Source organism: Colias eurytheme, chromosome 28 (assembly GCF_061535395.1).
Source record: "Colias eurytheme isolate Ceu_HAF_F1 chromosome 28, ilColEury1 Martin Lab GWU primary, whole genome shotgun sequence".
Classification (NCBI taxonomy): Eukaryota; Metazoa; Arthropoda; class Insecta; order Lepidoptera; family Pieridae; genus Colias; species Colias eurytheme.
Genome location: NC_143007.1, coordinates 2442803 through 2456777, shown reverse-complemented (window position 1 = coordinate 2456777; position 13975 = coordinate 2442803). Strand labels below are relative to the sequence as shown.

At 32.9% G+C, this 13975-nt stretch overlaps 1 protein-coding gene across 3 annotated transcripts in view; it reads right to left on the bottom strand.

Annotated features, from left to right (window-relative positions):
- LOC149896502 (PTB domain-containing adapter protein ced-6-like) overlaps positions 1 to 13975 on the bottom strand; it is a 113035-nt gene that overhangs the window by 15908 nt on the left and 83152 nt on the right. For all 3 annotated transcript variants that reach the window (XM_090117448.1, XM_090117446.1, XM_090117447.1), the window contains exon 3: positions 6148 to 6312. In XM_090117448.1, coding sequence (XP_089973574.1) covers positions 6148 to 6312 — 165 coding nt within the window. The remainder of the gene's footprint in view (positions 1 to 6147; positions 6313 to 13975) is intronic.

The window sequence follows — 13975 nt, the reverse complement described above, 5'->3', positions numbered from 1 at the left end:
AAACGTAAAAAAGTTGTTGTAGTAACATAACTACTGAAGATGGACATATGGTATCGCGGACTTTCTTGTAGATATTGATCCATTCTATAATACCGTAGAACATTTGTTTGTTCTATCTTCAATAGATTCCGCAGCGCACGCGATGACAGAAGTTTTATTGAGGATTTTTTTACACCTTGGGTTACATTATTGCATTTTTGGTAAGGATCTCTAATTTTTTTGAAAATGCAATATAGCCTATGTTGCTCAGTAAAGATGCAGCTTTCTAATGGTGAAAGAATTTTTGAAATCGGTCCAGTAGTTTTTGCGTGAAAACCATACATACATACATACATACATACTTACATACTTACAAACTTTTCCTCTTTATAATATTAGTATAGATATAATTTATTATAATACATCCGTCTCTATCAACATCAAAAAAATAAATAGAAGTATATGAATGAACTAATTGTCGTCAGTATGAATTGAACTAAGTACATTATAATTAAGTATCTTTCTAATATTATAAACGCAGAAGTTTGGGAGTAGGGATTGAGATTGTACTAAATTAATATTCTCTTATTTTAATAATTTTGTCACTATATTTACATTCGTATACATACAGACGACGATTTGACACATATCAGGCCTTATACAGGATATATTCCTTATGAATCGAACAAATATACGTGCCCTCAAATTAAAATTTCGTAATTATTTCAATAAATGTTTACACTACTCAATAAAAGTTCCCATAGTTACCTACAACTATTAGGCACATATTTGGCATAAGGATTTCTACGTTCGCTTTCCGTCATGGCCCAAACGGGCCCAATGAATTAAAAGTGAAATCTGTAGCCGTTACGGGTTCAAAATGGCGCGAACGTGATTGAAATAAATCTCTGAATAGAAATTGTTACTACATTGTTGGTTTCTTTTGGAAAGTGTGTTTAAAATTTATTTTATTGTTTAATGCTGGTGAATGGTTTGATTGATTCTTTGTTGAGAGGTTCTTGTTGAGTATATAAATTTATAATGTAGTTTATGTGTATCTGTGAATGCTATGGTACAAACTGTCTTTGTAAATGTTTGAAGTTTCTCGTTTTGACACTTGCTGACATCTGCCCTTTTCATGGTTGCTCTGTGCTGTACTGCTGTGTAATGTAATGCGTTTATCTTTTAATAAATACATCGGTTGTAATGAAGAAGTTTTATTGAAAATATTACCAAATCCCAACAGGTTATGGGCCCAGGCATATTTAAAATATATTTTCAATAAGAGAAATCTATAAAAGAGCAAGATTACAACCGCTGTAAAAACTAACCTAAAATGGAGGTTGCGAACTCGATGAAAATTGAGAAATTTTAAACAATGGAAATTTCAAGTTAAATGTGCATTACGAGCAAAAGGATTGAATATCGAGAAGGCAAGACCTACGGAAACCAGTTCGCAAGTGCAATGGGACAAAGATGATGGCATGGCAATGTTCATTCTGACATCGTCCATGGATTTAAACCAAATATCTTTAATAGAAAACTGCGAGACTGCTAAACAAGTTATGTCAAAATTAGAAGCTATCTATGAACAAAAATCTGAATACAACAAAATGTTGATTCATGAAAAGTTTTATCAATATTCATATAATGGCAACGATACTATGGCGCAGCATGTGTCCAAGGTAGAAAGCTTGGCAAAGCAATTACGGGAGACTGGTGAGAAAATCAGTGACACAGCAATTATGACAAAAATTCTAAGTACATTACCATCAACATACCGTTCACTTAGACAGGCATGGTTGTCACTTGATGAAGGAAGTCAAACAATTCAAAACCTCACTTCTCGGCTAGTAGATGAAGAAGCCAGCCTTGCCAATGATATAAATGTTAGTGAGACAGCATTAGTGACATCAAAAAGTAATTTCATATCAAGAAGTGAAAATAAACAGAAAACTTCAAAAGATCAACAAAAAACAAGTCATAGATTCATATGCTATAATTGTAACAAAAGAGGCCACTTCGCTAGAGACTGCAGACTGCCAAAGAGAAAGCATGATAAGAAACCTAACAATATGTTGGCTTTCAGCGCTGCACTGAAGGAACATGATGAAGAGGCATGGATTCTTGATAGTGGAGCCTCAATGCATATGACATTCAAGCGGGACTACTTCTGTGAGTTTAACGAGTGCCAAGAGAACAATTCTGTTAAATTGAGTAACAAACAGAATATAAAAATATATGGTAAAGGAACTGTACTGATAGACAAAAAGGTTAATGGTTCATGGGAGAGGTGTAAACTTGAAAATGTTTTGTATGTACCCGACTTGAGAAGAAACTTATTTTCGGAAGGTGCTGTGACAAGAAAAGGATATATGATAAAGAAGAGCAATGAAAAGGCAATGATTATGAAGAATAATGTTGTTGTTATGATGGCATATCTATCAGAAAATAACCTATATGAGTTAGATGTCAAAACAATAAAACAAGAAAGTTGTAATTTTGTGCAAACAGATATAAAAGTTTGGCATGAAAGGTTGGGACATTTAAATGTGAAGGAACTTCAGAATATGTGTAGAAATGGTATAATTCCTGTTACATTGAGTGGAAATCAAGATTTTATTTGTGAAGCGTGCCAGTATGGAAAGCAAGCAAGGCGCCCTTTCTGTAAATCAACCAGAGGTCCAACACAGCCTGGTGAAATTGTGTACAGTGATGTTTGTGGCCCTATAGAAGAACTCTCTGTGTCTGGTATGAAGTACTTTGTTTTATTCAAAGATGGAGCTACAAGCTACCGCCATGTTTACTTCATAAAGCATAAGAGCGAGGTATTTCAATGTTTTCTTAAGTATAATGCAATAGTGAAAAACAAATTTCAACATGATTTGCACATATTACATACAGATAATGGGTGTGAATATGTGAACCAAGAATTTACATCATATCTGGAGAATAAGGGAATAACACATGAACAAACTGCCCCTTATACCCCTGAACAGAATGGGAGAGCAGAGAGAGAGATGCGTTCAATCATGGAAAGTGCAAGAACTATGTTGTATGCGAAAAACATTCCTTTAAACTTGTGGGCAGAAGCTGTCAACTGTGCAATATATTTATTAAATAGAGGTACATCAAGCCAAACAGGAAATGTTACACCATTTGAACTGTGGCATGGAGTTAAGCCTAACTTGCAACACATAAGAATATTTGGGTCCATTGGTTATGTACATGTACCAAAAGAAAAGCGAAAGAAACTTGCAAAGAAAAGTGTGAAGATGTTGTTAGTTGGGTATGAACATGAGAACTACAGGATGTTTGATCAAAATACTAGAAAGATTATAATATCACGGGACGTGAAATTCGATGAATACAGTATGCCAGAAGAAAAACAAAGTTTTGTAGAAGTAACAGCTTCACAAGAAAGAGAACAAGATCATTTTACAAGGTCTACTCCAGAGGATGAGTTTCAAGAAAGCAGTACTGATGATAGTATGAAGAGCTCAGAGGATTTAGATGTAACTTATATCCCTCCAAGAAGTATATGTTTGGAAGAGGAAGAACTGAGAAACATCACACTACGTCCACGTCGGAATAGAAACCTGGAAGTAAATATAACTGAATTAGAATTACCTAACACTTATGAAGAAGCAATGAATAGTCCAAATTCTCACCTATGGAAGAAAGCTATAGATGAAGAACTTCAGTCACATGAAAAAAATAAAACATGGATATTAACTGATCGAACTGAGAAGAAGCCTGTTTCTTGTAAATGGGTGTTCACTATAAAGAAGAATAGAGATGGAGAAATAGTACGATTCAAAGCACGGCTGTGTGCACGTGGGTTCACACAAGTCAAGGGTGAAGACTATAATGAGATTTTTTCCCCTACTAGCAGGTATGATTCCATCAGGGTGTTGCTGAGCATTGCTGCGAGAGATGAACTGCATATCGAGCAATTTGATGTGAAGACGGCCTTCCTGTATGGTGAGCTCTCCGAGGAAATTTTCATGGAGGTGCCCGAGGGTTTGGAAACACAGTCTTCAAAAGTATGTAAGTTAGTTAAATCTATATATGGTCTTAAACAATCATCGAGATGTTGGAATGAAAAATTTAGTTCTTTTTTATCTTTTTATGGATTTAAACCATGTCCATCTGAGAATTGTGTATTTGTAGGATATTTTAAAGATGTTAAAGTAATATTAATTCTTTATGTTGATGATGGGTTGTTACTGGCTAAAAGTAAAGTTGTTTTATCTGAAATAATAAAAATATTCATGCAAACATTTGAGATTAAGACTTTAGACTGTAATTCATTTATTGGAATGGAAATAGATAAAGGAAAAGGTTATATTAGTGTAAGTCAAAGTCAATACATTCAAACAATAATTAATAGATTCAATTTGTTAGATGCTAAGGGTAGCAGTACCCCCGCTGATGTAAATGTAAAGTTGTCTAAGAATACAGTTAGTGATAAACTTATTAATTTCCCATATAGAGAAGCGGTGGGAGAATTGTTATTCTTATCATCAATATCTAGACCTGACATAGCTTATGCTGTAAATGTTGTTAGTAGGTATGTCAATAATCCAGGTCCTTCACATGTTATAGCTGTGAAAAGAATTCTACGTTATTTAATTAATTCAAAAGATATGAGAATTGTTTATCAAGGTAATGCTGACTTAGTTGGTTACTCTGATTCAGACTTTGCAGGTGATATGGATACTAGAAAATCTAATACAGGTTATATATTTCTTATGAATGGAGGTCCTGTCACTTGGTCTAGTCGTAAACAAAATACTGTGGCATTATCCACAACAGAGTCAGAATATATGGCAGCTAGCGAAGCCGCTAAAGAAATTTTATGGCTTAGGCAATTTCTTTGTGATATTGGGGAGCCACAAGGCTCAATAACTTTAAATGTTGACAATCAAAGTACAATCAAATTGATACATAATCCTGTGTTTCACAGAAGGAGTAAGCATATAGATATAAGATACAACTTTATCAGAGAGAATGTTGCAAATAAAATTGTCAATATCAAATATATTGAGAGTTCAAATCAATTAGCTGATTTCTTAACAAAAGCTTTGCCAGCAAATAAATTTAATTCTATTAGAGATAAGATTATGAGAAATGTTTAATGTTATGTAAACTTCATTTATATGTGCCTAATGTTTAACTTTTGTAAACTTCATATAAGTGTGTCTAGTATTTAACTTTATATAAAGTTAGAATAAAAAGTGTATGTAAGTTGAGAATAATATTTAACTTTATATAAATTTGGAATAAAAAGTGTATGTAAGTTGAGTTTAACTTTATATAAATTTGGAATTAAATGTGTGTGTAAGTTGAGAATAAAACAGTTTGTAGTTTATGTATTAAAGGAGTTATATTTTGTTCTTTATGAAAAATGTATGAAGTTAACTAGAATATTTTGTTTGTTTAAAAACATTTAGCTGTCAGTTAAGTTGTTGTGTCTACCTTATAAATTTAGGTGGGAGTGTTGAGTATATAAATTTATAATGTAGTTTATGTGTATCTGTGAATGCTATGGTACAAACTGTCTTTGTAAATGTTTGAAGTTTCTCGTTTTGACACTTGCTGACATCTGCCCTTTTCATGGTTGCTCTGTGCTGTACTGCTGTGTAATGTAATGCGTTTATCTTTTAATAAATACATCGGTTGTAATGAAGAAGTTTTATTGAAAATATTACCAAATCCCAACAGTTCTATTGTATTTTTGTTTGTTTTTGTGCAACAAAGAAGACTGCTTCTTACGCGATTCCTATTTATCTCCAAAGAGATAGAAATAAATAGGTAAATCAATTTAGTTTAATAATGAATCATCTGTATGACTTAAATCTATTGTAATATCCCATCTCAAATCTATTCATAATATGTACCATTAAATGGATGGTACAATTGAATTAATAAAAAATTGTGATCATTTATACATCGTACAATTTTATAGTTACTTATGCTTCGTATTTCCCATAATTAAACTACATTACGACAAAATATATGTCACGAACATACAGACATACAACGACACAAGCAAACAAGCAGACATACATACACCTATTGTTACAAACGTCATAAATAACTGAAATCATATGAATGAATGAATGAACGAGCAAATGAATGAACGAAAGAACGAATGAATTTTACCTGTATAGCCACACCGTCAACAGACACGGTGATTTCGACCTTCTTGCATTTAGCAGCATCCTTGGTTTCTGATTTCTTCAATTGTTGTGTGAACTGCAGTTTTTTAATCGCATCTTTTACTACCTCGATGCCTTTTGGTTGATCAACTTGTGTGCAGCCGAGGAACTGAAAAATGTTTTGGATTTTGATTATTTTTAGATATATCGTACCTAATAAAATGGTAATACAGTGATGTCATTTGGTCAAGGCATTTTGTGATTTGAACATAGATAAAAATACATTGAAATATTATGTATGTTGTAGGTACATATTTATTATATTATTTATTTATTTATTTTATTTATTGTATGTAAGTACGTTCATTTTGAAAAATAGAATCGACAGCAAATTTTAAGTAGAGCCATTTAATTGTTACTAATACAAATGCGAGACTATCTGTAATTTGATACGCTTTCACAGCAAAAATACAGATCTGAATGAAAATATTGGAAGATAAACGTAACTTTTCACAACTTTTAAATTCAAATTTATTTATTTGCCAATAAACACGGTATACAGAGATGATAACAATTCAGTTTTTCAGCATGTTTAGCCGTAGCATGCAAATTATTATAATTTTTATAATAAGTTTTTAATTAACAGATACCTATACCATTTTTTCAAAGCCAAAAGAAAAGTTGAAATATGGAAAGGACTTTGATATAAAAATATGGTAAAAAGACGCAGATTTGATTCCCGTCTCGAGATCAAAATTTCGTCTTTTCTTTAAAAAAACATCATAGAGAAATGAAGTTTAGAGTATTTTCTGTTCACGAGTAAAACCGCAGGTCATACCTAGTACATTTATTATTAAAATTCAGTACTTTTAACAATACTATTAACTCATTCGACTATTCGATGTCACGGTCATCGCACTAAATATATCTGAGCATGCAATGTTTATATTACATAATGTATCTGGGTTATGTGTAGTGACCCTAATCCTACTTCGATATTGATGTTTTTTTACCATGCAATACAATACATATATGCAAACCGCAATGACGTCACTAATGGTGCGTTTACACATTCGTGTTCAAAGTGTCTTGTAACTCGACGAAACAATCGTATACGAGTGTCGAAGCGAACCGCTGCTCATATTTTAGTTATAGATAGATAATTATTAATCACACACACAGAAATTAATATAAAACACAGATATAGTCAAACAAACAGAGACAAAAATGTTTAAATGGCGGCCTTATCGCTAGGTAGCGATCTCTTCCAAAATACCATTATTAATATGATTAATGATTATCCCTTACGCGTCCGAAAAACTGTGGGGCTCCTATCACAACATACAGTTAAGTCTTACAGCTAAACTACACGTTTTTAAGCAGTATTTTTGCCAGTGTGGATAAATGACAGACACTTTTCCATATTTACTAGGAATTTGACCTAATTTATGAAGAAAATTGACTTCTAATAAAAAATGGTAGTACTTCGATCTATTTTTTTATGGGATACTCAATATATATATATGGTAAAAAATGTCAGTGGTCATAGTATTAATGATAATATTGGTAATTAATACTGGTTGGATTACGCTAATAATCTAGGATCATGATTTATCATGGATTTATCATATAAATTCCATACAATCGATGAGCGCGAAATTAATTCAAGTTCTACATACATATACAAATAATAATTATGTAGGTAACAAAAACGTTTACAAATAAACACTTTTATTTAAAGAATTTACATACGAGTAATCGGCATTTGTTTAATTTTATAAACATCTTTTTTGTGAGTCGTAAATCGGCTTGATACTAGATAGGCTAAGCTATCAGAAGGCCTTAGCAGAAGGCTTTCAGCGAAAATGTGATCGGATGGATATTTGTTATTCAAGCACACAAAAACTAATGAATAGATTTTGACTTCGTTTTGATAAAACTTGGCAGTGTTTTAGCTTATTTACAAGAATAAAACAACTATAGAACGCATAAAACAACAGCATCCTAATATTTCACATGGTTGTGTTTTTTATCTTAATACTATTATAAAGGCGAAAGTTTGTAAGGATGTATGGATGTATGGATGTATGGATGTTTGTTACTCTTTCACGTAAAAACTACTGAACCGATTACAATGAAATTTAGCACACATATAGAGGGTAACTTGGATTAACACATAGGATAGGTTTTATCCCGGAAATCCCACGGGAACGGGAACTATGCGGGTTTTCCTTTGAAAACGCGGGCGAAGCCGCGGGCGGAAATCTAGTCTTAAATAAAAATGAAAAATATCATTCGTGTAAATAAATAAATGATGTTTATGATGCATGATGCTACTTTAATCCACACACGTAAAACAATGTAACATTAATTTAAATCATCATCAAACACTACTAATTAAACTCTCTGGCCGTTCCCAATATCGTATCTATCTTCGGTTTGACCCTACTAAAGATAGAAAATGCTATCTATCTTTTTGTTTTATTCTTATTTGTTTTGGCGTCCCAATAAGCTTACTAACGATAAGCTAACCTATCTTTGATCGCTATCTATCGTCTGGAAGGTATATTGCACGCCTCATAAGCGAAGCGTTGAGGTGGGTACTACTGTCACTTCGCGCAAAACATCTGATTTTTCAAACTTAAAATGTCTTTATGTATCATACATTGCACTTGTAAGATAATACATACACACACATATTAAGAAAAAACACTATTTTTAACGTTCATGATATTTTTGATGTCATTTTTGTTATTTAAACTAGTTAAAAAACAGTTTAAAAAAGTTCTGTCTAGGACGTCCGTGTGTCTGTATGTGCGGATCCTTTTTCTTGTTAACACGATAGCGACCGAAATACTTTACTAATCGAGTCTTTTTTTTTCTCTTACGCTTGAGTATGCTCAGGAATAGAACCCTTTCATTTTTCAGGGTCTGATTCGATGTGGTTTAATTGTTATTAAATAAACAAAAATAATAATTAATAAATATTTATTAAAAAAAAATTATGAGGCGTGCACTTTTGGATTTTCCAAATTATTTTTCTCTTGGAATTTGTCGTATTTGAGCGTCCCAATAACGTTTTGACAGCTGTCAGCAAGTAATGGCCGTTCCCAATATCGTATCTATCTTACGATAGATAGAACCTTACTAGCTATCGGAGATAGCTGTCTATCTATAAGCGTAGTTTGAATATTGGGAACGGCCATTAAACACGTGGCGTTTAAAGGCACGCGTACACTAAAGGAAAATCACATCAAAATCAAAAACAATAGTTTATAAGGAAATGCGTACACTACAATTAATTACATTATGTTTATTTAACACATAGATAGTAATTGATACTACACGTGTAAATGTATAAAAGTGGGCGTAGTGTTATCGAATTACAAAATAATGCAAATAGTTTATATACTATCTCTTTATACTATGGTACTATGCATGTATAGGATTCGGAGCCATGTTGTGACGTCATAGCTTAATCAGTATAGTCAATATAACTACAGAAAGGTTTATTTAGCGAGGCAGTGGGACACACAAAATTGCGACAAAAATAAGAAAATAGGTACTGACATAAGTACAAAAAACAATGTAAGAAATATAATTAAGTACCTATAGTTTTTTTTCCCACAGTGTCGCCAAAAAGAATGAAGTTAAAAAAAACTAAAAACGCGTTTTAGACTCATCAAAATTATTATATTGTCACCGATTCTTGTTCGTTAAAAGTGGGTCAAAATCGAGTTTAAAAAGACATCAGTTTTGGAATTTGGTAGTTTGTATTGGACAGACGAATTGGGGAGTGCCTGCGATCTGCACTACAGGCTACGGCCTATCGCTAGGGTTGCCAACCGTACTATAATATATAGTATTATACTATATTTCGGGTCTGCGTACTATATACTGTTGAAAACATAAGGTTGGGTCGCCTAAGATCGGACGCATATGCTGAAAATTTTATACGTACTGTATTTTTTATTTTATTTCTCATGATTCGATGTCGTTTTTCTGTTGCGGTCAACTGTAAATTGATGACAAAAAAATATTGTTTAACCCCTAATTTTTTGGTTTGCGTAGATGCTATCTATCTAAGCAAATTTAGAGCCTAAAAAGCAGACTTTTTTCGACTTACCATAGTGAAGAAAATAACAGTTCGGCCGAAGATCGGACTATGTAGTATCTTCACTTCTATGCGTTTAATAATAATGTTAACATTAGGAAAACATCCGGACTTACGTCCATACATTGAGCATCAATGATTGAGTCAGGAAATTCCTCAAAAAATTTGACAAAGAAGTTTTTTTTTTTATTGCGTTTTTTTAGTCCGGTCTTCCCTCCTCATCCTAATTAAGTTTCTCAAACTTTTATCCTCCGTGTTCTAGGACTAAATAATGAAAATGTACCTAAGGTCTGATAGTCATAGCGTCATTGGATAGTTAAATATATTAAAAGTTAATGATTATTGCGCATTATTGCATAAGGCGCAGTCAAGAGCTAAACTTCGGTCCGATCTTCGGCATTGGGAGGGAAGATCGGATCTTGGGTTGTGAACGTCCTAGGCGTAATCAAAGTATACAGATGGAAAGAGGATTCGCTAATTCTGCCCCAAAATAATTAATTACATTATTTCAATGAAAGTACTCTCCACAATGAGCCATCAAAATTTTGTAGGTAAGATCGGATCGACGATTTTCCCCACAAAATACACCTTTTCTGCTGAATCACCTGTGTACACGTCCCGTCTGGTCGCTGGCCGGCCGCAGAGTGAAGAGAGGGGCAGAACAAAATGGCGGATCTAGTAGTGTTGGTAGCAGTAGAGAATATTGCCTAGTTTGCGAGTTATTCCATGCATCCGATCTTATGTCACATCCGATCTTAGGCGACCCAACCTTATATAGTACGCAAAAATACTATATTTTCAACACCGACAAATGTTACAAACAAATCTTTCATTAAAAAAAATATGGCTAAGTCATATAACCTATTGCGCATATACCAGTGGCGAGAAGAAAGAAACAGAAGTAGTGTATCATTAATAAAAAATGAGCTTTTGATTTACTTATATTAATTTAAAAATTGAATGTGACAAAGCTTGATACTTTTATTTTAAACATAAAAATAACTGCGTTAAAAACAACCGACTTCAAAAACGGAAAAGTACAAAATAAAAAGATTTGATATCATTAATTACTACATAATATTATTTAGATGTGCTTTTTATTAAATAGGTTTGACTAAAATACTAAGTGTTTGGCACCGACTTCAAACCTATTTAATAAAAAGCACATCTAAATAATATTATGTAGTAATTAATGATATCAAATCTTTTTTATTTTGTACTTTTCCGTTTTTGAAGTCGGTTGTTTTTAACGCAGTTATTTTTATTTAATACTTTTTAGTGTATTTTTCAACACGAATCAAACGAGCCCAATCTCGATAAAGTTGAGTTAATGTATTATGTACTAAGTTCCTATGGCCACCTTCCGATTCCATCATCAAATCAGCTCTCTGTCATGATAATTTTTCATCGCTATCCAATTTACATACGTATACAAAATTTCAGCTCAATCGGTTACCGGGAAGTGAGTCAAAGTTACTTGGTACATTTCAATTAAGTCATCTAGTACAGACAAAAATGCTCATAAAATAAAAACTACTGGGCCTATCCGAATAAAATTTTTATGGGACCAATTCGACACCATCCCGCATCGAACAAAAAAAGAATCACGTAAAACGGTTACGAAACCTCGGAGTAATCGGTGTACATACATAAAAAAAAAAAATACCGGCCGAATTGATAACCTCCTCCTCCTTTTTTGAAGTCGGTTAAAAAAGCTGTTACACAGTGCAAGAAGTGCAAAAAAATATAGTTTTTATAAAAATAAATATATATTTGTCTATTTTTTTGTTTTTCCTATAAAATACTATTTTTTTTTAAATGTACTATATTTTTTACACCTTTTTTGGAAAATACTATATTTTGATGATGAAGTGTTGGCAACCCTACCTATCGCAGACACCAGTCCTCTTGGTTTATGTTTACTTGTACTTTTGTTGATGTAATTATAAGTTTTTTGAGGAAAATAAATGATTTATTTATTTATTCAGTTACATGCAAATAAACGTTTTGTTGTATAAATAGATGTTTGATAGTTTTCACATAAAAACATCTTGTCGATCTGAATAAAATTTTCAAGCGATCTAGATCAGTCAATTCTATGCTACTTTTTACGAAAATCACTAAAATGTTTTTTTTTACTTTAATACTAATTCTAACAATAGATGTATTCAGATAATCTTGAATAGACGTTCAATGACTTTCAGAATCAGCTTGTATGAAGGTTGTCGGAGATTTGCCTTCACCTCAAAAGGCCATAGCATTTTTCCAATCTATATACACAACATCTTCTCACACAGGTCTTAATGAAATTTTTTATAATAATAACAGCCTTATTCTAAATCTTCCGATCATAGAACATAATATGCTTCTAAAGAAACTCAGATCTGTTAACATACACAAAGGAAGCGGGTCAGATAATATTGCTCCGTATTTTGTTGCTTCCTGTGCTGAATTTTTAGTTAAACCACTTTTGATTATTTATAATACATCGCTTCGCACAGGAATATTTCCCAAGCGATGGAAAATGTCTAAAGTGGTACCAATACACAAATCAGATGATGTCAATCTTGTAAAAAACTATAGGCCCATTTCACTTCTTCCAATCTTTGCCAAGATTTTTGAATCTCTTATATGTCCTCATCTCAATGAACACTTTAAAAAATTTATGACTTGTAGGCAGCATGGATTCGTCCAAGGTAGATCCACCGTGACAAATCTAGTTGACTTCAACGAAGATATAGCTGAGGCCCTCGACTCCAATAAGCAGATTGACGCCATCTACACCGACCTGAGTAAAGCATTTGATCGCGTTTCTCATCATATTCTACTCAGTAAACTGAACGGATATGGAGTATCTCATGCTTTCCTCAAATGGTTTGAGTCATACCTTAGTGACCGTACATTTTTTGTAGTGCTCAATGGCTACAGCTCGTTGCCTCGCTATATCACGTCAGGTGTACCTCAGGGATCCCACTTAAGTCCAATCCTCTTTAATGTGTTCATTAACGATGCACCCTCATGCTTCAAATACTCAAACAGCTTTATGTATGCCGATGACATTAAGTTCAGTAGAGTGATTGAAACTATTGAAGATGCGTTTAAATTACAAACCGACCTAAATAGTTTTGTTGGTTGGTGCCAACAAAACGATATGGAGATCAACGCAAGTAAATGCTACTTCATAAGGTTTACTAGGAAATTAAAATCAATAAATTACAACTATAGTATAGGGGACCACAAGATTCTAGAAAAAAAGTTAGTCCGTGATTTGGGTGTACTTATAGATAGCAAACTAACATACATACAACACATAGATAACATTACTACTCGTGCTTCTAAAATGCTAGGCTTTATTATGAGAAATTCTAAAGGATTTAAAAACTATAAAACAAAAGTCACATTGTATAACAGCCTCGTGCGCAGTATACTAGAATATTGCTCTACTGTCTGGAGACCACACTACGCCACACATATTTTACGGCTCGAACGCATTCAGAAGAGATTTTTGTGGCATTTGCTATACAATTGTAAATCACCAAAGAAAAAACTAAACTCTTATAAAGACCGACTCTCTAACTTTAATATGAACTCACTCGAAGATCGAAGAGACATTATTGATTTACTTTTCGTATCTAAACTTTTTAACAATAAAATAGACTGTTCCCAACTGCTAACAAGACTCAACATTCGTGTCCCAGCTAGATATCCCCGCTGCAAA